At 45.7% G+C, this 27,507-nt stretch overlaps 1 protein-coding gene across 1 annotated transcript; it reads left to right on the top strand.

Annotated features, from left to right (window-relative positions):
- Window positions 296-27,507, top strand: VIPAS39 (VPS33B interacting protein, apical-basolateral polarity regulator, spe-39 homolog). Its single transcript, XM_003356755.4, has 20 exons — window positions 296-429; window positions 4,299-4,391; window positions 4,693-4,795; window positions 7,145-7,288; window positions 8,651-8,689; window positions 9,020-9,084; window positions 9,815-9,871; window positions 13,941-14,033; window positions 14,711-14,744; window positions 15,249-15,351; window positions 17,475-17,502; window positions 19,184-19,257; window positions 20,984-21,059; window positions 21,481-21,615; window positions 22,431-22,472; window positions 22,777-22,866; window positions 23,930-24,016; window positions 24,601-24,690; window positions 25,387-25,491; window positions 26,492-27,507. Exons 2-20 carry the CDS (start codon window positions 4,299-4,301, stop codon window positions 26,510-26,512), a joined length of 1,479 nt encoding a protein of 492 aa, XP_003356803.1. The 5' UTR covers window positions 296-429; the 3' UTR covers window positions 26,513-27,507.

Below are 27,507 nucleotides of genomic sequence, written 5' to 3'. Positions count from 1 at the left end.
CATTCCCCACCCGCAGAGACCCAAAAGACAAGTCTCACTGTTTCCCTGAACCCTTAATCTGCCCTGTTGAGCCTCATGGGAGTTGTAGTCTTCAGTGACCCTGCAAAATAACCGCGGAAGGTCGTGCAACCTGTAGAGGAAACCTCCTAAGCACGGTGCGCTGGGTGTTCTGGGAGTTGTAGTCATGAGGCCCGGAGTCTGTCCAGGCAGCGTCGGATGATCGAGGCGGCGAGAACTACAACTTCCATAATGCGATGTGGCTTCCTTTTTGACTCATGGTTCCTCCCCCTCTGCGACACCTCCTCCCGCCTCTCTCCGAGACTATCCCCTTCCGCCCCTTTTCTATGTCGCAAAGATTGTGTAGAAAGGCTGGTCCAGCGGCGGAAGAGTCTGGCGCTGACCTGAGAGGGAGGGCTCGGTGTGGAAGAGGTGAGGGTGTCCCAAACCCCTTGGGCCACGTATCTGGCTGAGTTCAGCCTCTCCGCATCCATATCTTCCCCCCTATTCTTTGAGGCGTCCCCAGACCTCCCAGGCCTGACTCTTGTTTCAGTCCCCCTGACCCCTGGGTTGGGAGCCAGTGTACACTCGGTGTTGGGGCTGCGAATGAGCCCGAACAGGTGATTTTGAACGAACTTCTGCCCCACCAGGGTTCTCCTGGGCTCTGGCCGCTTCTGTAGATCCGTGTTTCCTGGACGTGGCCCGTGGAGTCTTCCTAGTTTAAGCCACATTTCCTCGTCTCAGTTCATAGCCGCACCTTTGTAGGCCTGGCTCGGAAGATGTTAAATGAATCCGAATATGACTTCTCAGTAGCTGGCTTCTGGGGTGTTCTGAGGCAGGGAGCGTGTTGGTTGTAGATATTTTGGGGGTGTCCGTTTTCTTTTCCTTATCGTGTTCCTGTTCTCCCCTCGGATCTACTATCCAGTATTGTGGGTTCTCAGTAAACAAGTGACAAGGACAAGCCCTGAAGTATTTTAAGTCGTGCGGAAGCACCTTTCATAGTCACTCTTAAAATTGCACCTGGTGGTTTTATAAATTCTAGAACGATTAAATGATTGTCTTTTTATTTACTGAGTAGATCTTGGTTCTGATTTGATGCTGGAAGTACAAACTAGTGTCACGTGTTCATTGCCATTGCATGGTTAAAAAAGATTCCAGAAGTCCTCTGGTGGATTATTGGATTTGTTAGACATATTCTGTGCTTATTCGTAGACACTTACAGATATTTATTTTTTGTAGTATAGTAAGGACCTGCGGTCGTTTCCCCTAGAGTGATAAAAAGGACCATGCAAATCGAAGTGGAAATGATCTAGGAGAGAGAAAACCTGGATTATAGAAGCAATTAGCTTAATACTTTTGATGCTTAATCCTTTTGTGCCTCATTTCCCTCATCAGTGAAATGGAGTCTGCCAGGCCTCCCTTAAAGGGTTGTTCTGAGGATTACAAAGTGCTCTATAAAGTGGCATCTCTACCAGAGACATTCACATCCTGTATACACACCTTCAGTGTTTGGGATGGGCACTTAGAAGTTTTGTGTCAAATAATATTTTTTTTAAACTTTAGGAATGCTTAGAAAGATTTTCTTTCTACCTTTGACATTAATAAGTCTTTCAGTTGACTTATTAATAATAAAAATATTGAACATTAATTTTGTATCAGGCACTAAAGTGCCTTATGTGTTTAAACTGGTTTAAGCCTCACATCAGTCTTACAAGGTGGTTTCTTTTCTTTTTTTTTTCCTTTTTGTCCTTTTAGGGCCACACCTGAGGCATGTGGAGGTTCCCAGGCTAGGGGTTGAATCGGAGCTGTTGCTTCCAGCCTACACCATAGCCACAGCAATGCCAACCAGATCCAAGCTGTGTCTGCAACCTACACCACAGCTCATGGCAATGCCATATCCTTAACCCACTGAGCGAGGCCAGGGATCAAACCCGAAACTTCATGGTTCCTAGTGGGATTTGTTTCCACTGTGCCATGACAGGTGGTTTCTATTGTTATGCCCATTTCACAGATGGCTGAGATAGAAAGATGGCAGAAGATATACTATACTGGAAAGTCCTAACAGTGTTTATACTAGGCACCTTGTTAGGTGTTTCTTGAGTCCTATTTATTCCTCACTGCAGTTCTGTGAGCTGGGATATCATTTTCTCCAAGGCATAGAAGTAAAATTATTTACCTGTTTGCTAGAATTGGAGAGGCCAAGATTTGAGTTCAGGTCTGCTTGACTACAAAACCTATGCTTGTCCCAATAAAAGGGATGATTTCATTGTGTTTGCCAGCTTTTTATTTGGTTTTGACTCCCTGGATTAAATACACAAAAGAATTTTTTTTTTTTTTTTTTGGTCTTTTTAGGGCCATACCTGTGGTATATGGAAGTTCCCAGGCTAGGGGTAGAATCAGAGATGCAACTGTCACCTTCCAGTCCTCCACCACAGCCACAGCCACAGCCACGCCAGATCCGAACTGCATCTGCAACCTACACTGCAGTTTGTGGCTACACCAGATCCTTAACCCACTGAGCAAGGTGGAGGGATCGAACCCTCATCCTCACAGACACTATGCTGGGTTCTTAACCTGCTGAGCCACAATGGGAACTCTGACAAAAGGATTTTTAAGACACATCCAGGTTCAGTAGAAATCAATTAGTGATGTCCTCATGGAAAAGGGTCAGGTAGTTAAAAATTCTCAATCTTACCTTTGCCGTCCCTAGATCCCCTGAACTCGAAGTGAGAGCAGAGTATGTTAAGGGCCGTTGGGAGCCTCAGTGGGGCTGCCCAGATGAATGTTCCTTAAGCTTCTGTTGAGAAAGGTGCTATTGAAAGAAAAGAACAAGCAAATCAAGCCTTTAGAATTGGACATTTCGTAGCCTTTGGAGTTATTTTTGGTGCTGCGGGAGTTTTGGTATCTAGTTCTTGGCTTACATCAGTTTTCACTCTAATCCAGTTGTCATTGATACTTTAGTTTGTAATTCTAAGGCCAAACTCTCAGGGTGAAATTAATTTTAGAGTGGTTAGGAGAGGGACTGGTAGTGATTTGACTAATTCTTTTTTTTTTTTTTTGCCTGTTAGGGCCGCAGGTGCATGGCATATGGAAGTTCCCTGCCAGGGGTCGAACAGGAGCTACAGCTGCTAGCCGACTCCACAGCCACAGTAATACCATATCTGAGTCACGTCACCTACAGCACAACTCACAGCAACGCTGGATCCTTAACCCACTGAGTGAGGCCAGAGATCGAACCCAAAATCTCATCGAACCCGGATCTCCGTCAGGCTCCTTACCACTGAGCTACAGCAGGAACTTCAGACTAATTCTTTTTTTTTCTTTTTTTTGTCGACTAATTCTTTATATACTTCCTTTTGTGGCCATGTCCTCATTTCCCAAATTGTGGACAATATTTGTTAATAAATTAATCATGATTTGACAACATAAACAGGATAATTCAGCTTCCTTTAATTACTTGCTTGCTTTTAGGCATTGAACAGACATGAGGGCAAGATATTTGTCAGTTTTATTCACTGTAGTATTCCCAGGGCTTACAGCAGTGCCTCAGAGATGGCAGTTAATAGATATATGTTGAGTCCATGAATGCAGTTATTATCTGTTCTGTTTATGCTTTGATTGATCTTGTGTATTCAGCAAGGCTCATGATGCATTTTTTTTTTTTTAGCACTTGCCTCCTTTGTTCTATTACCTTTAAACATACCTATGCTGAATACCCCAGTTCTGTTGTAGAGTCCTTCCAAGAGGGACTATGTTTTTTCACTTTTTTTTTTTTTTTTGCTTTATAAGTCTGTACCTGTGGCATATGGAAGTTCCCAGGCCAGGGGTTGAATAGGAGCTACAGCTGCTGGCCTACACCACAGCCACAGTAACACAGAATCCAAGCCACGTCTTCAAACTACACCACAGCTCCCGGCAATGCTGGATCCTTAACCCACTGAGCGAGGCCAGAGGTTGAACCCTCATCCTCATACTAGGAGGGTTCATTACTGCTGAGCCACAATAGGAACTTGCTGTTTTTCACTTTTTAAATGTCCCTTATAACACTTGAGTGAGTGGGTGAACAAAGTAACAGCTCTAGGAATGAATGACTATTTGTGGGTAATTAGAAGATTGAAAGTAAGATTTGATCAGCTGGAGACCCCCAAATCTGATTTTATATGCCATGTTCAGTGTTTACCAGCTATTTTCACACATCTCTGATTACTGGGGGAGTTTGTAGTCTTAGGAAACTTAAGCTTTGGGGGCTCTTTTTGGGAGAATCCAGAAAGGGACATACATCTCTCTTCACCTCACTGCAGATGAATCGGACAAAGGGTGATGAGGAGGAGTATTGGAATAGCTCCAAGTTCAAGGCTTTCACCTTTGATGATGAAGATGATGAGCTCTCACAGGTAGGTTTCCACAAGCAGTTGCTGAAGGTAGCACCCTCTCACACAGTGCACCCTTCCCCTTGCATCCTTGGTAATCTGGTTTTTGACCATATTTCCATTAGGCTCAGAAGGTTTCGGTCAGATCTTTAGAAAAATCTTCATGGGGAAGAACCCTGAGAGAGAGGGATTGAAAAACCAACTCTCTGCCCTTCTTCCTTTACATTCTTAATATGAGTCCTTTCTTTCAAGAACCCCGAGTCTCTTATTTTGTGAGGTGAGGAGTGGTGACTGCCTGAGTGCCCTGCCTTCTGTCTGTCTGCAGTTGAAGGAATCCAAGCGGGCGGTGAATAGCCTTCGAGACTTCGTGGACGATGACGATGACGACGACCTGGAAAGAGTCAGCTGGAGCGGGGAACCTGTGGGAAGTAAGTAGAGGAGGCCCTGAGAAGGGATCCATACTCAGGCTTCATATCTCTAATAAAGGCTCCTCGATACTCTTAGGAAAGGGAATGAGGTTGAACTATTTTCAGATGAGGATGCATCTGGAAGTTGAGCCCAGGAGAAGATACTTGGGGAAATAAGCAGTGGTTTTCACACGGCTGTCTAGGTCTGCTGTCCTAGGGCTAATGCTTGACTGGCTGTTTCAGATTTATTTGAGGTGCTTGTTAAAAATAGATTTCTAGCCTTCACTCCGGGGACTCTGCTTCAGTAGTTTTGGGGGGTAGGGTGGGGAGGGAGTTTCTCAATTTATATAAGGACTGCAGATGCTTCTGATGTGCAGTCATATTTGGGAACTGGTGACTTAAATGCTTGTAACTGGCTGGCAGAACTGACTTCCTTAGCCACCAAGTCTCACTGCTCCACTCTTTTATAATGCCACTTTAACACCTTCGCAGAGGCCATCTGATTTTTAAGTATGTTTCTTTAAGTTTTTTTTTTTTTTTAAATAGGAAATACTGTCACATGATTTAAAAATTGAAGAGTATTTAAGGCATATAGTGAATAGTTTCCCTCCCACACAGTCATGCATCTACTCGGTTCTCAGGCCTTGCCCTCCCAAAAAATGACTGCTATTGTTTACTTCCTTGTATTCATCTAATGATTCTTTTTGCATTGGGGAATGCATTTAGAAATACATATCCTTGGGAGTTCCAGTCGTGGCTCCGTGGTTAACGAATCTGACTAGGAACCATGAGATTGTGGGTTTGATCCCTGGCCTTGCTCAGTGGGTTAAGGATCCGGCGTTGCCGTGAGCTGTGGTGTAAGTTGCAGATGCAGCTTGGATCCCAAGTTGCTATGGCTCTGGCGTAGGCCAGCGGCTACAGCTCTTGATTAGACCCCTAGCCTGGGAACCTCCCTATGCCGTGGGAAGCGGCCCTAGAAAAGGCAAAAAGACAAAAAAAAAAAGAAAAAAGAAATATATATCCTAGGAGTTCCCATCGTGGAGCAGCAGTAACAAATCTGACTAGGAACCATGAGGTTGCGGGTTTGATCCCTGGCCTCTCTCAGTGGGTTAAGGATCCAGTGTTGCCATGAGCTGACTTGGCTAGGAGGTCGCAGATGAGGCTTGGATCCTGCATTGCTGTGGCTGTGGTGTAGGCCGGCAGCTGTAGCTCCAATACAACCTCTAGCCTGAGAACCTCCACATGGCCGAGGGTGCAGCCCTAAAAAGCAAAAAAAAAAAAAAAGAAGGAAAGAAAGGAACAAAATATGTATTCTAACTCCTTTTTTTTTTTTATACCAGGGGTAGCAAACTTTATGCCCTGCTCTTTGATTTGACAGCATGGCTTGGAGGTCTTTCCGTATCATAAAGAGCTTTCTCATTTTGCCTCTATTTTTACATAGTAGCATAGTGTATACTGTATTGATTTATCGTATTTACCCAGTCTACGTTGATAATCTTTAGATTATGTCTAATCTTCTGTGTTTATATTGCTGTCAGTAACCTCCTATTTTTGCCCATAATAAGAGTATCTGAAAGATCAATTCCTAGAGTGGAATTCCTGGCAGGGGTATGTATTTGCATCTGTAGTGGATAGATACTGCCTTCCATGGGGGGGTGCACCAATTCGCACTCCCACTGGCAATGCCAGAGTGCTCCTATTTCCCTACAGCCTTGGCAGCACAGGGTATTATCAAACTTCTGGATCTTTGCCAATCTTATAAGGGGCCAGTGGTACCTCAGTGTACTTTTCATTTGTGTAATTCTCTTATTAAGAGTGAGGTTGAGCGTTTTTCATAGGTTTAATAGCAACTTGTATTTCCTTTTCTGTGGTGTGTTTATTCATTTCCTTCTCCCCCTTTTTTGTTGATCAGTCTCTTTGATTCTGTCCTTTCTCTCTGCCCCAATTTTTTTTTTTTTTTTTTTTTTTTTTTTTTTTTGTCTTTTTGCCTTTTCTAGGGCTGCACCCACAGCATATGGAGGTTCCCAGACTAGGGGTCTAATCGGAGCTGTAGCCACTGGCCTACACCAGAGCCACAGCAACGCAGGATCCGAGCCTCGTCTGCAACCTACACCTCAGCTCACAGCAACGCCGCGTCCTTAACCCACTGAGCAAGGCCAGGGATCGAACCCACAACCTTATGGTTCCCAGTCAGATTCATTAACCACTGCACCACGACAGGAACGCCCTTTCTCTCTGCCCCAATTTTTAAAGACCATGTCGACAAGAACCAGGGCCTCCAATGAAAAGCTTTTAGAATTTATTTGACTGCTGGATGTCAAAGCATTATTTTGGGTGCGAATGACTGATCTAGGTCATAATATCTTGCAGGTATCTCATGGTCCATCAAAGAGACTGCTGGTAATAGTGTGTCAAACCATGAGCGTGAACAGCTAAAGAGCCGAAACAGCTTCTCCTCCTATACACCGCTCCCCAAACCTGCTTCTACCTACTCCCTGAGCAGCTTTTTCAGAGGTAAAGAGTGATGGTTAAAGGGACAGGGAGTTCTTTCTTTTTTTTTCCTTCAAAAAACCACTGAGGCTATAATTTTTATTTACTTTGTAGGAAAAAGATCATTGAAGGATAAGAATCTTTGGAGTTGGCAGTTTGCAATTAGGAGGGGAGAAATGAGCAAAACTCAGAGGGATTGGATTGGGTTTCTAGAACATAATGAAGGAAATTGGCATTAACCCTGTGACAGACACTGAAAAAATATGCCTAGCTCCAAATTCCTCCCTCCCCCTGTGCATTTCTGTTGAGAGTCCCTGTGCACTGCTGGTGGGAATGCAAAATGGTACAGGCCCCGTGGAAGACAGTTCAACAGTTCCTCAAAAAATTAAACATGGAACTACATGATCTAGCAGTGCACTTCTACATATATTCAAAAAGAATTCAAAGCAGATATTTAAACAGGTGTTAATGCACCAGTGTTCATAATAGCTTTTTTCAGAATAGTCAAATATGGAAACAACCCAAATGTTCACTGACAGATGAAAAAATAAAATGTGGCGTGTTTATGCAACAGAATAGTATTTAGTCTTAAAAAGAATTGAAATTCTGATACATGCTCCAACGTGGATGAACCTGGAGGTTGTTATGCTAAGTGAGTGAAGCCAGACATTCAAGGACAAATACCGCCTTGATTCCATTTCTCGGAGACACCTGGAACAGTCAGATTCATAGAGATGGAAAATACAGTAGTGGTTTCCGGGGATGAGGGTAAGGAGGAGCGGGAGTTATTGTTTAATGAATACGGAATCTCAGTTTGGGAAGATGGGAAAGTTCTGGAGATGGACAGTGGTGATCATACAGTGTGAATGTGCTCAGTACCATTGCCTGTACACTTAACAGTGGTCCAGGTTATGTTATGTATATTTTACCTCAGTTTTAGAAAATGTTTCTCCATGTTTTTGGTGTGTGTGTATTGGGGGAGGGCACCTCAACTTTCCGAAGTTGAATAAAAGATTTTTTTTTTTTTTTTTTTTTGCTTTTTGGGGTCACACTCAAGGCATATGGAGGTTCCCAAGCTAGGGCTCCAGTTGGAGCTGCAGCTGCCAGCCTATGCCACAGCCACGCAGAATCTGAGCCACATCTGCCACCTACACTACAGCTCATGGCAACGCCCGATCCTTAACCCACTGAGCAAGACCAGGGATCAAACCCACAACCTTATTGTTCATAGTCAGTTTCCAATGCGCAACGACAGGAACTCCAGTAAAGGTTTTTTAAACCTTAAGTTCCCATATTGCCTAAAAATGTTCTGTATACACTGCGTCCTTAAATAAATCTGTATGGCTCTGACTTGAACTGTTGACCTTATGTGTTTTTTACCTTTAGGAAGAACTAGACCTGGAAGTTTCCAGTCCCTCTCTGATGGTAGGCATTGACACTCTTCTCTTGATTACCGAGGGAGATGTGACTGATCTGGGGGACAGATGACAAATGATGAAATTTCTCCTGAATCTCTCATCATTATCAGAGAAATTTTCTAATGCTGAATAAGGAAGTTGAGAACATTCTGGCTACAGGGGCAAGGGGTAACTTCTAGGGATACTGTCTTTGGAGAGGAGCTGAGATCTACTCTGGGCCATAAAGATGCCTTGGGAGCCCACAAGTCCAAAAAAAAAGTGTGTTTGAGAAGGAAGTGGCAGAGGGAAGGAATAGCAAGAAGACGTCATCCTGAACCAATTGCCTATTCTTTTTCAGCTCTGTCAGATGCACCTGCCAAGAGCTATGCCCCAGAGTTGGGGAGACCCAAGGGGGAGTATAGGGTGAGTTATATCTTACACTGATATGATATGACACATTACACAATTTGATGTGCTTTGACGTATGTTATCTTGCTTGATTTTCCCAACTCTTTGAACAGGTGTATTTTAAACCCCTTTTATAGATAAGAAAACTGGATTTCAAAACATCATGGCTTGCCTGGTGTCTCACAGCTAGTTAAATGGTAGAATTTGGACTCAAAATCTCTGTTTTCTAATTCAGTCCTGGCATACTTTTCTTACCCATTATGCTGCCTTTTTAAGGTTGTATTTTGAAACTTTTGATCATCCCTGTGGTCTGGAAGCTCGGTGGAGCTCATATTCCCTTAAAGCATATAAAAAAGCAGCTTGATTCAGAAGAAGAAACTATATCATACGGTCCCAAAAAAGGAGCCTGTCTCTTTCTTTCCTTTTGTCAGCAAAGTCGTTAATTAGAGCCCTAAAATTGCATTTAGGGCTTGAAATCCCAAACCACTTATGTATAGAGCTGCTGGTTTTGTCGGTTGATCCATTCCCTTTTTGATCCAACTCCTGCCTGTATGGTCTCTTTTTCTAGTTCCCTAAGAAACTCAGAGCAAGATCATTTCAGTTCTTTATTTTTTTTTTCCATCCATTTCCTTCCACAAAATATTTCCCCTTTAGGGACTAGACTAAGACTTTGAGGTGAGGAACTGACACGCTGATAATTCTGGTCCCTTAACTTTCGGGAATTCATACGTTGCTAATGTTCTAGGATTACAGCAATGACTGGAGCCCCAGTGACACAGTGCGACGCCTCCGGAAGGGCAAGGTAAGGCCACTGGGGAGAGAATTCTTGTAGGATTTTTTTGGAAGCTGGGCAGCTTGACCTTTCTCTTCAGTTCTGTTTGTTAAATGAAGTGGTTTTCAGGAGGAAGATCAATCCACTAAGATGGCACTTTAGCAGCAAAATTACTGATTCTCCAGGGTTTAGTGTTGCTTTGATAGGGCAGTGGGACAAGAGTGATGGATGTGCAGGAAAAATGGTGTCTTTAAGAGTGAGAGCGTGGAGTTTCCCGCTGTGGCGCAGTGAGTTAAACCTGGTGTAGTGGGTTAAGGATCTGGGCTTGCAGATTTGATCCCTGGGGAGGGAACTTCCGTATGCTGTGGGTGCAGCCGAAAAAGGGGGGGAAAAGTGAGGGCAATCTTTTCATTTAGGTCTGTGAACCATTGTGAGTTACTTTTGTATATGATGTGAGGTCAAGATTAAAAGTTCATTTTTTTCCCATATAGTTCTCCATTTACTCCAGAACTATTTGTTGAAAAGACTATCCTTTCCTCATTGAATTGTTTTGTCAAAACCGAGTTGACCATATATGTATAAATCTGTTTTGGGGTTCTTTTTTTTTTTGGCCACGCCTGGGGCATATGGAAGTTCCTAGGCCAGGGATTGAATCTGAGCCACAGCAGCAATGCCAGCTCCTGTATTTATTAATTTTTTTTTCTTTTTGTACACCCTATGGTAGATGGAGTTCAGGCCATATGAGAATCAGTCCAGGGATCAGATCTGAGCCAAAGTTGCGATCTACACCACAGCTGTGGCAACGGCAAATCTCGCTATGGCAATGCCAGATCTTTAACCTACTACGCTGGGCCAAATATTGAACTGGCACCTCAGCAGCACCCCGAGCTGCTGCAGTCAGAGTCTTAACCCACTATGCCACAGCAGGAACTCCTATTTTTGTTTTTGTTTTGCTTTTTGCTTTTTAGGCCCACACCCTTGGCATATGGAGGTGCTCAGGCTAGGGGTTGAATCAGAGCTACAGCTGCTGGGCTACACCACAGCTACAGCAATGCCATATCCAAGTCATGCCTGCAACCTATACCACAGCTCATGGCAATGCTGGATCCTTAACCCACTGAGTGAGGCCAGGGATTGAACCTGCATCTTCATGGATACCAGTCAGATTTGTTTCCGCCGAGCCACAGTGGCAACTCTAGGAACTCATATTTTTGGATTCTTTATTCCAGTTCATTGATTTATTTGTCTGTCCTTATGCCATTACCAAGGCCTTGATTGTTGTAGCTTCGTAGTGAATCGAAGTCAGGTAATATAAATTCTTCAACCTTATTCTTCTCTTCCAAATTATTTTGGCTGTTGTAGATCCTTTGTATTTTCATGTAGATTTTAGTATCAGCTTGTCAGTGTCTACAGAAGGGCTGTGGGATTTTGTGATTGTCCTGAATCTATAGGTCAGTTTTGGAAGAATGGGCGACATAATAATTAATGTGTCACCCCGAATCATAAACCTAAATGTAAAGTAAGCACCAAAACTATAAGAAAATTCAGGTGACAATCTTTGTGATCTTGGGTTAGGCAAAGACTTATTACCTAAGCACACAAAACCCATCATATAAAAAAGGAAAGATTTGGGAGCTCCTGCTATGGCACAGCAGGATCAGCAGCATCTGGAGAGTGTTGGGATGCGGGTTTGATCCCTGGCCCAGCACAGTGGGTTAAGGATCTGGTGCTGCCGCAGCTGCATCTTAGTTCACAGCTGCTGCTTGGATCTTTGATCCTTGGCCCAGGAGCTCTGTATGCCATGGGGTGCCCCTCCCAAAAAAGGAAAAATTTGTAAAATGGGCTTTACTGAAATCAAAACCTTTTGTTCTTTGAAAACACTGTTAAGGAGTTCCCGTCGTGGTGCAGTGGTTAACGAATCTGACTAGGAACCATGAGGTTGTGGGTTTGGTCCCTGCCCTTGCTCAGTGGGTTAACGATCCGGCGTTGCCGTGAGCTGTGGTGTAGGTTGCAGACGCGGCTCGGATCCCGAGTTGCTGTGGCTCTGGCTACAGCTCCGATTCGACCCCTAGCCTGGGAACCTCCATATGCCGCAGGAGCGGCCCAAAGAAATAGCAAAAAGACAAAAAAAAAAAAAAAAAGAAAACACTGTTAAAAACATGAAAAGACCAGAGCTGAGAAAAAATATTTGCAAAACATATATATTATAAAGGGTTTTATTCAGGAGTTCGCTTGTGGCACAGCAGTTTGGGCATCCTGCATTGTCAGTGCAGTGGCTTGGGTCACTGAGGTGGCATGGGTTCAGTTCCTGGCCTGGATCTTCCACATGCTGTGAGTATGGCAAAAAAAAAAAAAAAAAAGAAAGAAAAAACTTATCCAGAATATGTACATAAAAAATAATGAGGTGTTCCCATTATGGCGCAGTGAGATTAGTGGCATCTCTGCAGCACAGTTTTTTTTTTTTTTTTTTTTTTTGTCTTTTTTTGTTGTTGTTGTTGTTGTTGTTGCTATTTCTTGGGCCGCTCCCTGGCATATGGAGGTTCCCAGGCTAGGGGTTGAATCGGAGCTGTAGCTGCTGGCCTACGCCAGAGGCACAGCAACGCGGGATCCGAGCCGCGTCTGCAACCTACACCACAGCTCACGGCAACGCCGGATCGTTAACCCACTGAGCAAGGGCAGGGACCGAACCCGCAACCTCATGGTTCCTAGTCGGATTCGTTAACCACTGCGCCACGACGGGAACTCCTGCAGCACAGTTTTGATCACCAGCCTGGCACAGTGGGTTAAGGATCCAGTGTTGCCACAGCAGCAGCTCAGATCTGATCCCTGGCCCAGGAACTCCATGTGCTGTGGGTGGCCAAAAAAAGAAGGAAAAAAAAGGTATTTTCAATAATAAGTTAACCCAACTAAAAATTTGGCTCAAGATTTGACCAGTTATCTCACAAAAAAGATACGTGAATAGCCAATAAGCACTTGAAAGGAGGCTCAGTGTTATCAGTTATCAAAAAAATGTTAATTAAAACTGCCATAACCACTGTACAGCCGTAATAATGGTTAAAGTTAAAAGTACTGATCATACCAAGCATTAGGAGGATGTGGAGGAGCTGGAACTCATACGCTGCAAGCAGGAAGGGAAAATGGTAAAACTACTTTGGAAAATAGTCTAGCAGTTTCTTACAAAATTAAACACATTTAGTTTCACTACTAGACATTTACAGTCCAGGAGAAATGAAAACCTATGTCCATGCAAAGACTAGTACACAACTGTTCATAGCAGCTTTATTTATGATGGCCCCTGAAGTAGAAATAACCCAAATATCCATCAGTAAGTAAACGGGTGAATAAATTTTAGTATGCCCATACCAAGGAACACTACTCACTGGTAAACAGGAACAAACCACTAATACTCACCGCAACATAGAGATTTCTCCCAGAAACATTGTTATTATTATTTTTGGCCATGCTGTCCTACTCGGAAGATCCCAGCCCAGGGATTGAACTCTCGCCACATCAGGGACCTGGACCACAGCCGTGACAATGCCAGATCCTTAACTGCTAGGCCACCAGGGACCTCCCTCAGAAACACTGAGTGAAAGAAGCCAGATGCAAAAGAGTACATACTGTATGATTCTGTTTTGCTGAAATTTTAGAAAAGACAAAACTTGAGTGACTGGAAACAGATGAGTGGTTGCTAGGGACTGGGGCCGGGTGAAGGGTGTGGACGTCAGAGTGGACGGGGGAGCTTTTTGGGGTGTTGTGCATGTTCCGCGTCTGGACTGTGGTAGTAGTTACATGGGGTTACATACTTGTCAAAACCCACTGAATTGTACACGTCAGGAGGGTAGATTTTATTCTGCGTCCGTTATGCCTCACTAAAAAGAGAACATGCCATCTTTCTGCCTGTTGACTTTGGCAAGACCTCTTCAGGACATTAGCATCTTCTAGGGCATAACGAGTGCTGGGACCAGAGGGTGAGAAGAGAGAGGTTCTCCTTGAGGACATTTCTGTTCATTCTCAGCCATTCTTCAGTGTCCAGTGACAAAGGAATATAGGAAATGGTCTTCTTCCTTACATACCAATTCTGTTCTTACTCTGCCAGGTCTGCTCACTGGAAAGATTCCGCTCCTTACAGGACAAGCTACAACTTCTGGAAGAAGCAGTCAGCATGCATGATGGAAACGTCATTACTGCAGTGAGTTGTGGCTTTTATTTAATTAGCTACATTAGTTTCTGAAAGTCCAGTCAGGATAGACTTTAACATTTTAGGTTAAATGGCAAGTAAAACCCTCGATTTTTCTTTCTTTCTTTCTTTTTTTTTTTTGCCACGGCAGGCAACATCTTGAAGTGGGTTCTTAGTTCCTCAATCAGGGATTAAACCTGGGCCGCAGTGGTGAAAGCAATGAATCCTCACCCCTGGACCACCAGGGAACTCCCTGGATTTCCTTCTTGAAGTAGAGGGTTCTCAAAAGTCCACATTCTAAGGCTCACTTAGCAGGACATACATTGTGTATTGTGCTCTTGATTATGACCCAGAGGCAGTAGGTTGGCTACTCTGTGTTCTTAGAAATAATCTGCGAGATGAGAGATGTGGGAGTAGGCTCTCACAGAGGGAGGGAGGAGGCAGCTCTCGCCAGTAGGGGCACAGGTATGTGGACTCCCAGGACCAGGTTTAATCCCTGCTTGTGGGAACTGAGATCCCACTTCCAGATGTGCATCGCTGGTCCTTCCATCACAAAGAGAGACCGTTGTCTGGACCTGCGGAGATTCCTAATGAGTTGCTGACTTTATTCCTAGACATCAGGTGCTCAGGCAGGGCTTTGTGTTTGGAAGGTTACACAGGCTAATTCATTTGGTTCTCTTTTCCTCTAGGTTCTGATCTTCCTGAAGAGGACACTGAGCAAAGGTGAGTGTAGTTTGGGGAAATCTCCAGTCGGTACAGTGTCTGCTACCTTTGAAGGGAGAATGGCACTGTGGCTTTCATACCAGAATTCACCAGCATGAGGTCTGCTTCTGGGACAGCTGGGGTGACCTGAGACTTCTGAGTACACCTCACAACCCTCAGGGGCAGGTGTTCATCCTTTAGGCTGATAACTGCAGTAACTACAAAGCCCCTCCGTGGACTGGGCAGTTGGGTGGCTGTGTTGGTTTGAGGAAGTGAGTGTCCAGCTCGGTGCTGCTGTTTGGGTTGGTGCGAACTGAAAGCTGACACAGAGGCTAAGCGTTGCCCTGGACCGAGGAGTCTGCTGCTGGTGGATTGAGCCAGAGGGATGGGCACCATGGAAACCATTCCAGCCTTTAATGGACTTTGAGGAGATAATGTTTGGAATGTGTGAGTAGGGAGACCAGTGTCCCGTTGAGTAATAGGCTCTAATCTTTGCCCACCTAACTCCTCCTTCTTGCCTGCCAGAGATCCTCTTCCGAGAGCTGGAGGTGCGACAGGTTGCCCTGAGACATCTCATTCACTTCCTTAAGGAGATAGGGGATCAAAAGCTGCTCTTAGACCTCTTTAGGTAAGAACTGATCATCTGGTCTATAAAGTTTGTTAAATACTTTGTTCAAAGCACTCTGGGCGATAATGCGAAGAAAGAGAAGACACTCTCTTTTTTCTGGAAAGGCTTATTAGACGAGATATTGAAAGGTGATGGATAACTCAGACTGCACCACAGCCTGTGGTAAGGTGACCGTGTAGCAGGTGGTTACGAGCCAGGGTCTGGAGTCAAGCATCTGCATTGAATATTGACCCCACTGCTTAGTTCATAGAGTGACTCGGAGCAAGTTACCTAACCATTCCAAGCCTCAGTTTTCACATCTGTAAAAATGGAGATATCTACCCTATAGGTCATTATGAACATTAAAAAAAAAAAATGTGTATTGGAAGTTCCTGTTGTGGCTCAGCAGTAACAAACCCGACCAGTGTCCATGAAGACTTGGGTCAGATCCTTGGCCTCATTCAGTAGGTCAAGATTGCCGTGCGCTGTGGTGTAGGTCACAGACGCGGCTCAGATCTGGCTTTGCTGTGGCTGTGGTGTAGGCTGGCAGCTACAGCTCCAATTCGACCCTTAGCCTGGGAACTTCCATATGCTATGGGTGCAGCCCTGAAAAGAAGGAAAGAAAGAAAATTTTTAAAATGTGTGTAAAGCACTTGGCATAATGCCTCGTCTGTACTTTTAGTATTTACTAAGTACTTCTTTACAAAAGGCCTAGGATAAAGGTATCTTTTATTACTTGGTACCCGGTGATGCCAGAGAGAAACACAGTGGAAGAACAGAAGAAGCAAATATAATTTTCAGTCAGCATATCTGAAGAGGGCCTGTGGAAGTGGTCAGGAACTGAGCTGGGCCTATGAGACTAGGTAGGATTCTAGTAGGTAGAGAGGCCAGAGGTGGGCATATCCGCTGGAGGCTGGGGTTGGTGGGGTTTTGGGGAGCGGGACAGCTGTCTTCCATCCTGATTTCCTTTCCTATCTCACTTTAGTCAATAGGGACTCTTTTCCACTCTTAGATTAAAATGTATGTATATTATGTCCTTTCTTCAATTGGAACCTCTGTTTAGGCTGACCTGTGGCTCAGGGTAACTCCATTTACCCAGCGTCTCCAGCACAGTGATTAGCTGCCCCAAAGACTAAGGTGGGGAAAGCAGGTTACCTGGTCGGGGTCAAGGTTACAGATGATTAGCCAGGTATTTGCAGATGTGTTCACCAGGACAGGCTGTTGCCCACACCCCTCCCTCATTCCCTCCCTTCTTCCTTCCTTCCTCTCTCCCTCTCTCCCAATCAACAAGGCTTTATTAAGCATCACCTCTGTACCAAAGTAGTGATGTTAATTTTAGTGGTCCATTCAGAATAAGACAGAATCAGAAGACAAAAGTCCTTGTTCTCCAAGGCCTTGCCACCTTTGGGGGAGAGACAGAACACATTGTTTGCTGAACATGAAAACAACAGAGGACAACACAGACAATCTGTTTCCAAGATTGTACTGACAGAGAAGCATTTTCATTGTTTTTTTGTTTGTGGTTTGTTTTTGTCTTTTTAGAGCTGCACCCGCGGCACATGGAGGTTCCCAGGCTAGGGGTCGAATCAGAGCTATAGTGCCGGCCACAGCAACTCCAGATCTGAGTCGTATCTGCTACCTACACTGTACGTAGCTCACGGCAATGCCGGATCCTTAACCCACTCTGCAAGGCCAGGGGTCGAACCCACATCCTCATAGTTACTAGTCAGGTCGTTACCTCTGTGCCACCACAAGAACTCCAAGTTTTCATCTTTTAAAAATAACCCAGGAGACTACTGTGGGCTAAGGTTTGGTGGAGGCGCTGAGCCTTTCTGTCAGACCTGGTAACGTTACAGTTGCTAGTGCCCTGCGATGTCTCCTTGTCCTTGCTTTTCACTCAGGTAGAGGGATCGGACACTGCTGATGCCTGATCCACCATGTGTGGACACTGCTGATGCCTGATCCACCATGTGTTTTCAGGAGGCTGCTGGTGGTAGAACTTTTAAGAGGAGAAGGACTTATCTTGTGTATGGAGGCTGATGAGTTCGAATTATGTTTCCCTAGAGCGGTCGTCCTGTTTTGTGAGATTGTACTGTCACACATTAATAGATGAAAATGCCCTGCCCCCTTCTGCTTCTTCTCAGGTTCCTAGATAGGACAGAAGAGCTTGCGGTAAGTGTGGTCTTTGTTTCAGTTGGGGACCTTTTCAGCAGACATCCAAGCCCAAACTCAGCCTCTGAAATCCCACACTGATTGGATGTTACCTTTCCCTTGGTATTGATTATATCCAGAGGAGAGAGGCATCTGGGAAGCCTGAAAACTTAGTCAAAACAGTGTACTGTTTTGTTTCTTTCTATGTGCTCTTTTGATTGGGTTTGTGAATAATTTTTTAAAAAATAACTGAAGAAAACTGGCATGGTCAATTTGGAATTTTTCCTTTTTTTTTTTTGCTTTTTCTTAGGGTTGCACCTGTGGCACATGGAAGTTCCCAGGCTAGGGGTTGAATGGGAGCTGCAGCTGCCCAGCACAGCCACAGCCATACGGGATCCTAACTGTGTCTGCAACCTACACCACAGCTCACGGCAACGCCAGATCCTTAACCCACTGAGCAAGCCCAGGGATCAAACTCACATCTTTATGGATACTAGTTGGGTTTGTTACCACTGAGTCACAACTGGAACTCCTAAAATTTGTCTTTGAATTTTTAGTTGTTTTCAATTCATGGTTTGTAGGAGCTTTGGGATTTTGGCTTCTAATCCTAAGGACAATGTGGAAAGCAAACAGGGATAAGAAATCAGATATAGGTCAAGAAGGAAGATAGGTCAAGCTTCTGGTGCTGCAGCCAGTACACATTTTGGCTGTGAGCTCCCTAAGTGTTAAAATTGATTTTGAGTAGGTTTTCACCAGACTCCTGGAATACAAAATAAATCTGAGATTTTATCAAAAATGTATGTAGTTTGTATTATTAAAATTTCAGTGATCCATTTAAAAGGTTTGACATTATATTGCGGGGGTAAGAATTTCTGAGCGCCGTCAATGTCAGGATTGCTCTTTTAGCTGCTGTTCCACATGTCGGTGGTGATATATTTTTAACCTTCAGGAAAATGTTTTTCAGTAACATTTTATAAAAGGAGCTTGTACTCAATATTTCAAGGCATGGGAAAAATCTCAAAAACCCTTTATCTTAATTTATTCAAAATGATTAGGAATTTTTAGTAATCATTTTGAAAAACTTTTTATGTTTTTAATCTCCCTAGATTCAAAACTATAAGGAATTTTTTTCAGATAACATTCTTATATAAAGTTTGTTATTTCGAAGTTTGATTAGTGGAAATAAATGTTTTTGGGGTAACTCATTTTTCTCTAAAACTTTTCCTATTCTTTTTGGTCTTTTGTCTTTTTAGGGCCCCACCCGTGACATACGGACATTCCCAGGCTAGGGTTCGAATCGGAGCTCCAGCTGCCAGCCACAGCCACAGCCACAGCAATGCATGATCTGGGCCTCATCTTCGACCTACACCACACACCTCATGGCAACGCTGGAACCTTAACCCACTGAGCAAGGCCAGGGGTCGAACCTGTGTCCTCATGGATGCTAGGCAGATTTACTTCCTCTGAGCCATGACGGGAACTCCTTTTCTTGTTTTCTTCATTCTCTGTGTATGTTTGAATTGAAGGTGATTCATCATGCATGCTGTTGTATATAAATTTGGAGTTTTCCAAACCCTCCCCCCCACCCCTGAGGAGTCTCTGATAATGAAGAATTTAGTTTTCAAGCATGGAAAATCTACTTAACAGAGCTTGTCTTTTGAAGAAAAAGAAATAGCTCAAAGCCTTTCTCTGGTTTTTGTAGCTATCCCATTATCGAGAACACTTGAACATTCAGGACCCTGAGAAACGAAAAGAATTTCTTAAGACCTGCATTGGGTGAGTGGGGGAGAAAGGTTTTTAAGTATAAATACCCTCGTACAGGGTAATGCAGAAACTGAAAAGGGTGGACCATGGATAAGTGTTTGTAGGGAAAGGCCGATAACATTAAAGGCTGTCCCCTGCCCTGGTCCCAGGCACTAGTCCCCAGAGAGTTTTCATTGACTGGTGGTAAATTGAGAAAAATAAAGACAATGTAGAGTGTTTTCTCCTAAAGCTAAATTTATTTAATTTGAAAGACCGCCTTTTATTCTGGAATTTTTTTTCCCCCTCTCCTCCTCCACCTGCTTTTTGGTAGAAAAATGGGCTGTGCTTTTTTTGTATGACTTTATATTAACATAAAAAGTCAGAACATTTTACCTTAATATTATTTTCAATGTTATGGGTCCTTGAAACCACAGTTTAAGAACAACTGATTCTGTACGGCTTTCATCCAGAACATAAGTCCCTGTGAAAAGCAGCCTCACATATTATTCTTCCAGTGCTGGGGGCACACACTGCTCTAGGAAATAGCTTACTTTACTGTCAGACATCCTTCATTAATGGAAATTGCTGAAACCTACTTCCCAGTACCTTTCAAGATGGGTGTGGCATCTACCCATCAGACCTCAACTCCAGGTTCAGTGAGGACCATTGTTTGTCATTCCATATGTGACATGACCTCCAGGTTCCTCATTTAGAAGTTTGTTTATGTCAATGCAATCCTTAATTTTAACATTATCAGCTAATGAGCTATGTTGTATGGCCTCTGGTAAATGAAGAGAAAACTTAGAATAGCAAAGTAACTGGAACCTTTTGCTATCTCCTTTTGTCTCTTCTAAAAATTGACTAGGGCGCATACTTATGTGGGATAGTATGATTGACTTTGAGAATTCTTCCTGGAGTGAGTGGAGTAGGGGAATGAGGCGGCACTTCTAGAGGAAGACCTGTGAACTGGGAGTTTAGAATCTGGCCTCAATTCCTGGCCTTGACTTACCATGTGACTTTTAGGCAAGACACTGTTTGTCCCTCAACTTCTTCATGTATAAAAATAGAGTGTAGTGTTGACGATGGGACCCTTGACTTTGTAGAGCTTTGAGCTCTTTACCAATATACAAACATACCACCGTGCTGTGTGCTTTGATTTTACTGTATTACTCTGCATTAAAAAATGGCTAACGGGTGTTCTCCAGTGGCTCAGCTAGTTAAAAATCCAGTGTTGTCACTGCCGTGGCTCTGGTTCCTCTTATGGTGTGGGTTCAATCCCTGGCCTGCGAACTTCTGTATGCAGTGTGCGTGGCCCCCCCCAGAATGGCTAATAAATGTTAAGTGCGCCTTAAGGAGAGTTAAGCCTTGACATTAAGCAAGTACATGACCACTGGGGTTCACTGGGATGTGGCTGATGGGCCAGGCTCACTCACAGCTGTGTGACTTGTTTATCAAACATCCCAGCTCCCACCATGAGGGGATTCTAATTCATTCCTCAGCAGAATCACTAGTGACTATATATTCATGGACTTTCAGAATCCCCCTCCAGTTGGCAAAACCTGAAGTACCAAATCCCAGCCAAAGGTCTCCTCTATTTTCTGCCTTCTCTCTCTGCCTTTCGGGGATGCCCTAAAGGTGAACTGAGATCAGATTTGGGAAGCCCATGAGTCTCTTATGCTTGGAGTGGTGATTTGGTTTAGGTGGGTCTGTCTCCTGTTTGGGTAAAGGATGAGGTACTAACCTTCAGGCCCTCTCCCAGTTTGCCGTTTTCAGCAGAAGACTCTGCACACATACAAGACCATTACACGCTGCTGGAACGTCAGATCATCATCGAGGTTAGACTCCTCCGTAGTCTCTCTGCTTTCTGCTTCAGTGCCAGTGTTCCGTGCCATTCAGCATCTAGGAGGCTTCTGCCCACATTTTGCACACTTTCATTTCCTAAGAGCCTTTCATTTTCTCTCTCTCTGCATGGTAGTCTTCCCTCCATTGTCCTCACGCATCCGTTTCCTCTCACTTGCTGTTGACCTGGAAGTATTCCCTCGTCATCCTCGAACTGCGCTTCAGCGCTGCTGCTCCGGTCCTCCTCCATCCAACTGGACCTGTCATCCTGGTGTGGGCTTTAAGCTCCCCTGGGCAACCCTAGGCACTGCCTTCTTCTCTTCCTCCCCTCCTTCCTAGCGTAGGAACCCAGTGCGGTAGTATTAAAGACTTCCCTCCGGCCTCTCCTCCATGAGCATTGGGCTTCCTCCACCACAGGCAAATGATCGTCATCTGGAGTCAGCAGGGCAGACGGAGATCTTCCGGAAGCACCCCCGCAAAGCGTCCATCCTCAACATGCCGTTAGTGACGACGCTCTTCTACTCCTGCTTCTACCACTACACGGAGGCTGAGGTACGGGCAAAGTGTGACAGACAGACCCCACACGCTGTCACTGCACGGGAGGAGCACAGTCCACAGGCAGTATTTCAACATAGTCTATTAACAGGGTGCGTGTAGTTCTCGGCAGTCCTGGGAAGCCTTCCTGGTTCTCGGCAGGGGTGAGCCAAGAGGGGAGGAGGTTTGTCAGGGCTGGCATGCGGCAGAGCATGTTCCGCCTCAGGGCTGGTCCGCAGCAGTCTCCGTTCAAAGGTCCGTGATTCAGAGAAGGGCAGCAAGGTGTTAGGTATTTGTGGGTAGTTGAGGAAATGTGTTTGAAGAGGTGTGAATTTAATAATCACGGGATTAGCATCAAATTGGAAATCACACCATCCCTATTAATCCAGTCCTCTTTTTTTTTTTTTTTTTTTTTTTTTTTTTTGCTTTTTAGGCCACACCTGCGGGGTATGGAGGTTCCCAGGCCCGGGGTGAAATCGAAGCTGCAGCTGCCAGCCACAGCCACAGCAATGTAGGATCCGAGACCTACACCACAGCTCACGGCAATGCCAGATCCACTGAGCGAGGCCAGGGATTGAACCTGCATCCTCTCTTGGATACTAGTCGGGTTCATTACTACTGAGCCACAACAGGAACTCCTCATGCAGTCCTCGTAAGCCGGATTCTGGTGATATCCAGTTAGACCCAGTGGCGCTCTTCTCTTAAACTAACGCTGGGTGTAAATGGTTGCAGAGTGAAATGTAGACTATCCGGGGAGTGGAAAGGGAAGCGGGAGATTGGTAGTGATTGAGAAAGTGAGTAACACTAAAGTTCCTTCTCTGCTTCCATCCCAGGGGACATTCAGCAGTCCGGTCAACCTGAAGAAGACCTTTAAGGTAGATACAGGCTTGTCAGTGTTTGGTAAAAGTGGTGTCAGGGTAACTGCACGGAGTGGAGGTTGCTCAGGAACTCTGACCTTCAAGGTTAAAGGGAGAAAGGAGCCAGGCGCTGGGAAGTGGGAGTGGCTTGAACCGCGTGGCCTGCCGCGCGGCGGGGGCTTGGTAGCCTGCAAGATGGACGGGTTTTAAGGCGTAGAATCACCACCAGGGCATCCTTTTGCCTGTCTTTTCCAGAATTCTTAAGCACGTCCCCTGATGCATTTCTCCTTCCCCTGACTTTCCCCTGGTGTCTGTTTTCTAGATTCCAGACAAACAGTATGTGCTGACAGCCCTGGCTGCTCGCGCCAAGCTTCGGGCCTGGCATGATGTCGACGCCCTCTTCACCACAAAGGTGGGTGCCCTGAGGCTGTGCCTTGCTGCCAAGGCCTCCGACTGGCTATCAGCCCCTGCCTCCCCGGGGTCTCGAGTTCTAGTTATTGGCTGACATTTTTTCTTCACCTTTTTACTTTTCAGAGTTTCAAACCTAAAGAAAGGCTGAAAGAATAGCATTATGAACGCTAGTAGTCTTGACCTACTTCAGCGATGTGTTAACATTTTTGCCATATCTGCTTTCTCTTCTGTGTGTAGGTATAGAACGTGACATTCCTTAAGCATTTATTTCAATTGTAACCACAATATTACCACTCTAGAAATTTAACATTAATACAGTAATGTCATTGTACACATAAATTAGCTCTTTAGAGCTGTTTTGGGGTTTTAAAAATTTTTTTATTTGCTCTCAGGATCCAGTCAAGGATGTTGCATTCCTTTAACTGTCATGTCTCTATTTCTTTATAATTCAAATACCCATTTTTCCACTATGGGTTTGTGGATTTTTTAATTTTTCCTCTTTGTTAGTTACTTAACTAGCTACATTAGACACCAAAGCAGTACCTGTGTGTGTCAAGGTCAGACACAGTGTGAAAAGTAAGAGAGAGGAAGGAGTGTCCTTCCTCCTCCATTGTCCGCCTGCTCCTTTCTCAGTCCCCTCCTCCAGGCACGTGCTGTGAAAAATTTGGCAGGTGGCTTTCTAGACCTGTCCTCACAAATTTGCAAGTAAACATGTATATAAATAAGAAGACGTAAAGGGCAGGCTGATTCTACCCAGAGAAGTTCATGGTACGAGAATTCTAGAGTAGATGGCTTATCTCCTTTAGCCCTACTTCACAGACTTCTTTTGCCTCCGTGCCTATTGATCTAAGAGCACATTTCCTACCTCTGACTCTTTTCCACCCTCCTGAGTGCCTCGACTTCTCTGAGACGCTCATCCCTCTTCAGTGCTCTCTCCCCGACCCCCCATCCATCCACGCTCACTACCGTGCTCTTCTGGTCTGACCGTAAAGCATGAGGAGACCTGCTCAGAGTGCGCTGAGTATGTCCGGCCTATCCATGGCTGCCCTGTCCTCCTGTTTCAGAACTGGCTGGGCTACACCAAGAAGAGAGCACCCATTGGCTTCCATCGGGTTGTGGAAATTTTGCACAAGAACAGCGCTCCTGTCCAGGTAATGGCTCCTAGAGAGAGCTGGGTACAGGATCTTCTAGGAGACCTAACTTTTAGCCTCTTCTTGCTAAGCAATGAGAGACTTGACCTGCACTGACCTTAAAGACAACATAATGGCTGGGCTGCACTTTGACGGAGAAAAGTCAGGGGAAGGAGTTCTCCTTTGCCCTTTAGAAGTAGTCCCAGGCCGCCCTCTCTGAGGGGCATCTACGGTGTTCAGCCTGTGGCGTCCTGACATTCTCTTCAAATGATGCAAAAGGAGAACTCCCTGAGAAAGGACATCAGGGAGCAAGGGGCGCAGGACTGGGTCAGTCCAGGTCAACCTGTTGTGGACGCGGGTATCTAGCTCCGGGAGAAGGAGGAATGGGCCCTTCCCTTCTTTCCTGGGGGTGGGGGGGGGGGTGGGAGTAAGTACCTCACAGAGTCCACCTCATTTCCCACTGCAGAGCTAGTCCTGGGGCTGACCATGGGAGCTGTAGACAGCAGATTCTGACTCCTGTGCTTCTGTAGGACTTTGTTCCTACCTTTCAGAGCTCTGGGTTAATGGGTCTGGGAATCACTAATCAGAAGTACTTCTCTTCACAGATATTACAGGAGTATGTCAATCTGGTGGAAGATGTGGACACAAAGTTGAACTTAGCCACCAAGTTCAAGTGTCATGATGTCGTCATTGATGTGAGTCCCTAAGAAGTGAGAACTCTGAGTTGGGCCTCAGTGGAGAGTGAGGGATTGTGATATTCTCAGGTCCCAGAGAATATTCTTCTGTCACTTTCAACTCAGTGGACAAAGGGGCCTGGCAAGAGGTAGTTTGGAGACCACTGCTTCTAGATGATTTTCCCAGCCCTCTGACAGGTTTCCTCTCTGCTTTACACATTTGTTGCACTCAGGGAATTCACAGAACTGAATCAAGCCACGCTGGCTCTGTAGACTTCTCTCCAGCATGAAGTCCGGTGGGTGCTTGACCCCACTGTCATCCCACTGTAGCTTTCTGGCTTCTCCTGGAACCTTGGCTCAAAGTGGGAGTGACAGGAGTTCCCGTCGTGGCGCAGTGGTTAACGAATCCGACTAGGAACCACAAGGTTGTGGGTTCGGTCCCTGGCCTTGCTCAGTGGATTAAGGATCCGGTGTTGGCCATGAGCTTTGGTGTAGGTTGCAGATGCGGCTCAGATCCCGCGTTGCTGTGGCTCTGGCGTAGGCCGGTGGCTACAGCTCCTATTCGACCCCTAGCCTGGGAACCTCCATATGCCGAGGGAGCTGCCCAGAAATGGTGAAAAGATGAAAAAAAAAAAAAAAAAAGTGGGAATGATGGGAAAAAGGCTCTTCTAGAGAAGGCTGATTGGGGGGTTTTATTGTTGTCTGTTTCCGTGACAGACTTGCCGGGACCTGAAGGATCGCCAGCAGTTGCTCGCGTACAGGAGCAAAGTGGATAAAGGCTCTGCAGAGGAGGAGAAGATTGATGCCGTTCTCAACAGCTCGGTGGGCAGCTGCGCTTACCCTCCCGCAGTGTCAGTAAACAGTTCACAGAGCAGCATCGAGTAAAGATTCCCGAGGCCTGGACAGGATGGCCGTCAGCCAGGCCCGTAGACCTCTCGATGAGGGTCTCCCGTGGGCCTACAGGGTCAGAAGCATTGGTTAGGAGAGCAGAAGTGACTTCTGAGAGGCGGGATGGTGTCAGGGTAATCTGGGGACCTTGGCTGACACTCGTGCTCTGATCCTCCTTGAACCTGGCAGGTAGGAGAGCCCGTGGTGGTGCAGTGGAAACGAATCCGACTAGGAACCATGAGGTTTCAGGTTTGATCCCTGGCCTCGCTCAGCGGGTTAAGGATCCAGTGTTGCCGTGAGCTGTGGTGTAGGTTGCAGACGCAGCTTGGATCTGGCGTTGGCTGTGGCTCCGGCGTAAGCTGGCAGCAACAGCTCTGATTCGACCCCTAGCCTGGGAACCTCCATATGGCGCGGGTGCGGCCCTAAAAGGACAAAAAAGACAAAAAAAAAAAAAAAAAAAAAACCCTGATAGGTAGGACGGACTAACTTCTGGCAGTGTAGGAGCAGGTGTTCCAGATTCAGGAAGTCCAAACTGTATCGTTTCCTGGGGCTGGATGTGACCTACCTGTTGGAAAAAAGAAGTGGGTGAAGGAGAGTTTAGTTACTTGGGGACCACAGCGGACTCATCTCTCATAGCATGAAATTGTGTCAACATGGAGCTTAGCTCCCTGTTGGAACCTACCAGAAGCTAATGCTGGTAAGTCTTGGTCCTGAGGAGGGCAGAAGCAGAATAAATGCCCTACATCCGGTTTGACAGATACGGAATAGGTGTTTACTTCATCTCTGAGTAGATGAACTCCCCCACACACATTGTTTTCTCAGCCTTCCCCCCTCCATCCTTCTCTTCCTGCTATTCCCTAGCTCCAGGCCTTGTTTTATTGAATCCCCTCTGAAGGGATCACTGAAAACTGATCACTGTTTGTTCTTTCCTCAGCAAATTCGATGGAAGAATTAGGTTGCATCAGCCCCCTTGAAACCTGCCTCATTTCTTCCTTTCCTGCCTGTGAACGTGGAGAGCACTCTTCTGAGGGAGAGTTACAGCTTCATGTCATCTGGGCCCGCCATCAGCACCCAGAGCCTGCTACTCTGGGGACTGAAACCTGGGCACCGACCGTGTCAGATGATCTTCTCTCCAGGAGCCATCATATACGGGCCAGGATCTAAAGTTCTGCCTCATCATGAGAAAGACTCTCCCCCTGGTGCTCACGTGAAGGTGGGAATAACTTCCGGATTGGGCCCATATTGGGCCAGATCCCTCTTGGTCTGAGGAATGTGCCTGCTCCTGAAAAGAAGTCTCCTAGACCAAGAGGTACAGGTGTCATAGGGTGGCCACTCCGTTCCCCTTAGTTAATTATGACCCTGGACTTGGTGCTGGACATGGGCACTTCTGCTCAGATCAGAACAGAATCAGATGGCTCTTGCTCTCCTAAGGGGCCTTAGGAAGTGCTGCCAGTGTTGGCAGGACCTGTTGGAGGCACCCTCACACCAGACTGTACAGAGTCCTCTGCAGCCTGGCAGACTGCCCACAAGACCTTGTGTTTGCTCAGCCGGCATCCCTTGGCTCCCCAGTCTACCCTTTGTACAAAATCCATGGTTCCCCTCTCACTTGTCCCCCGAGATGGCCTTGTGTGGGAGGTAAGAACGTCCCTTTGCCTCCCCCTCTGCTTCCCCGACCCAGCCCAACCTGATCTGCAGCGCTGCTTTAGTCATGCTAGGGAGAGCTCTCCCTTTATGGACAAATCTCATAATTTCACTAGGAGCTTCCCCGAGTTTCACCAGGGCTGAACTCAGCAGCATTTCTGTTAGGCTGTTCAGATGGAGGTTTTAGTTTCATGGTTGGTTTTCAAGAGGATATCCTGCCCTGGGCCAGTACTGGCCTTTCTTCTCTGTGACTGAGCTGGCCTTCCCAGACATGCCTAGACTCCTAATAAAGCTGTTTCTTGCCGGTGC

Source organism: Sus scrofa, chromosome 7 (assembly GCF_000003025.6).
Source record: "Sus scrofa isolate TJ Tabasco breed Duroc chromosome 7, Sscrofa11.1, whole genome shotgun sequence".
Lineage (NCBI taxonomy): Eukaryota > Metazoa > Chordata > Mammalia > Artiodactyla > Suidae > Sus > Sus scrofa.
Note: the sequence above shows the minus strand (reverse complement) of the source record. Positions and strands in the feature narration are given on the sequence as shown.

Bases quoted from the DNA above. Each gene is read 5' to 3' on its own strand.
- VIPAS39 (XM_003356755.4), top strand. From the start codon at position 4,299: ATGAATCGGACAAAGGGTGATGAGGAGGAGTATTGGAATAGCTCCAAG. The intron at 14,745-15,248 runs GTGAGTGTAGTT...CTTGCCTGCCAG, and splicing joins GAAGAGGACACTGAGCAAAG to AGATCCTCTTCCGAGAGCTG. The intron at 25,492-26,491 runs GTGGGCAGCTGC...TTCTTTCCTCAG, and splicing joins ATGCCGTTCTCAACAGCTCG to CAAATTCGATGGAAGAATTA.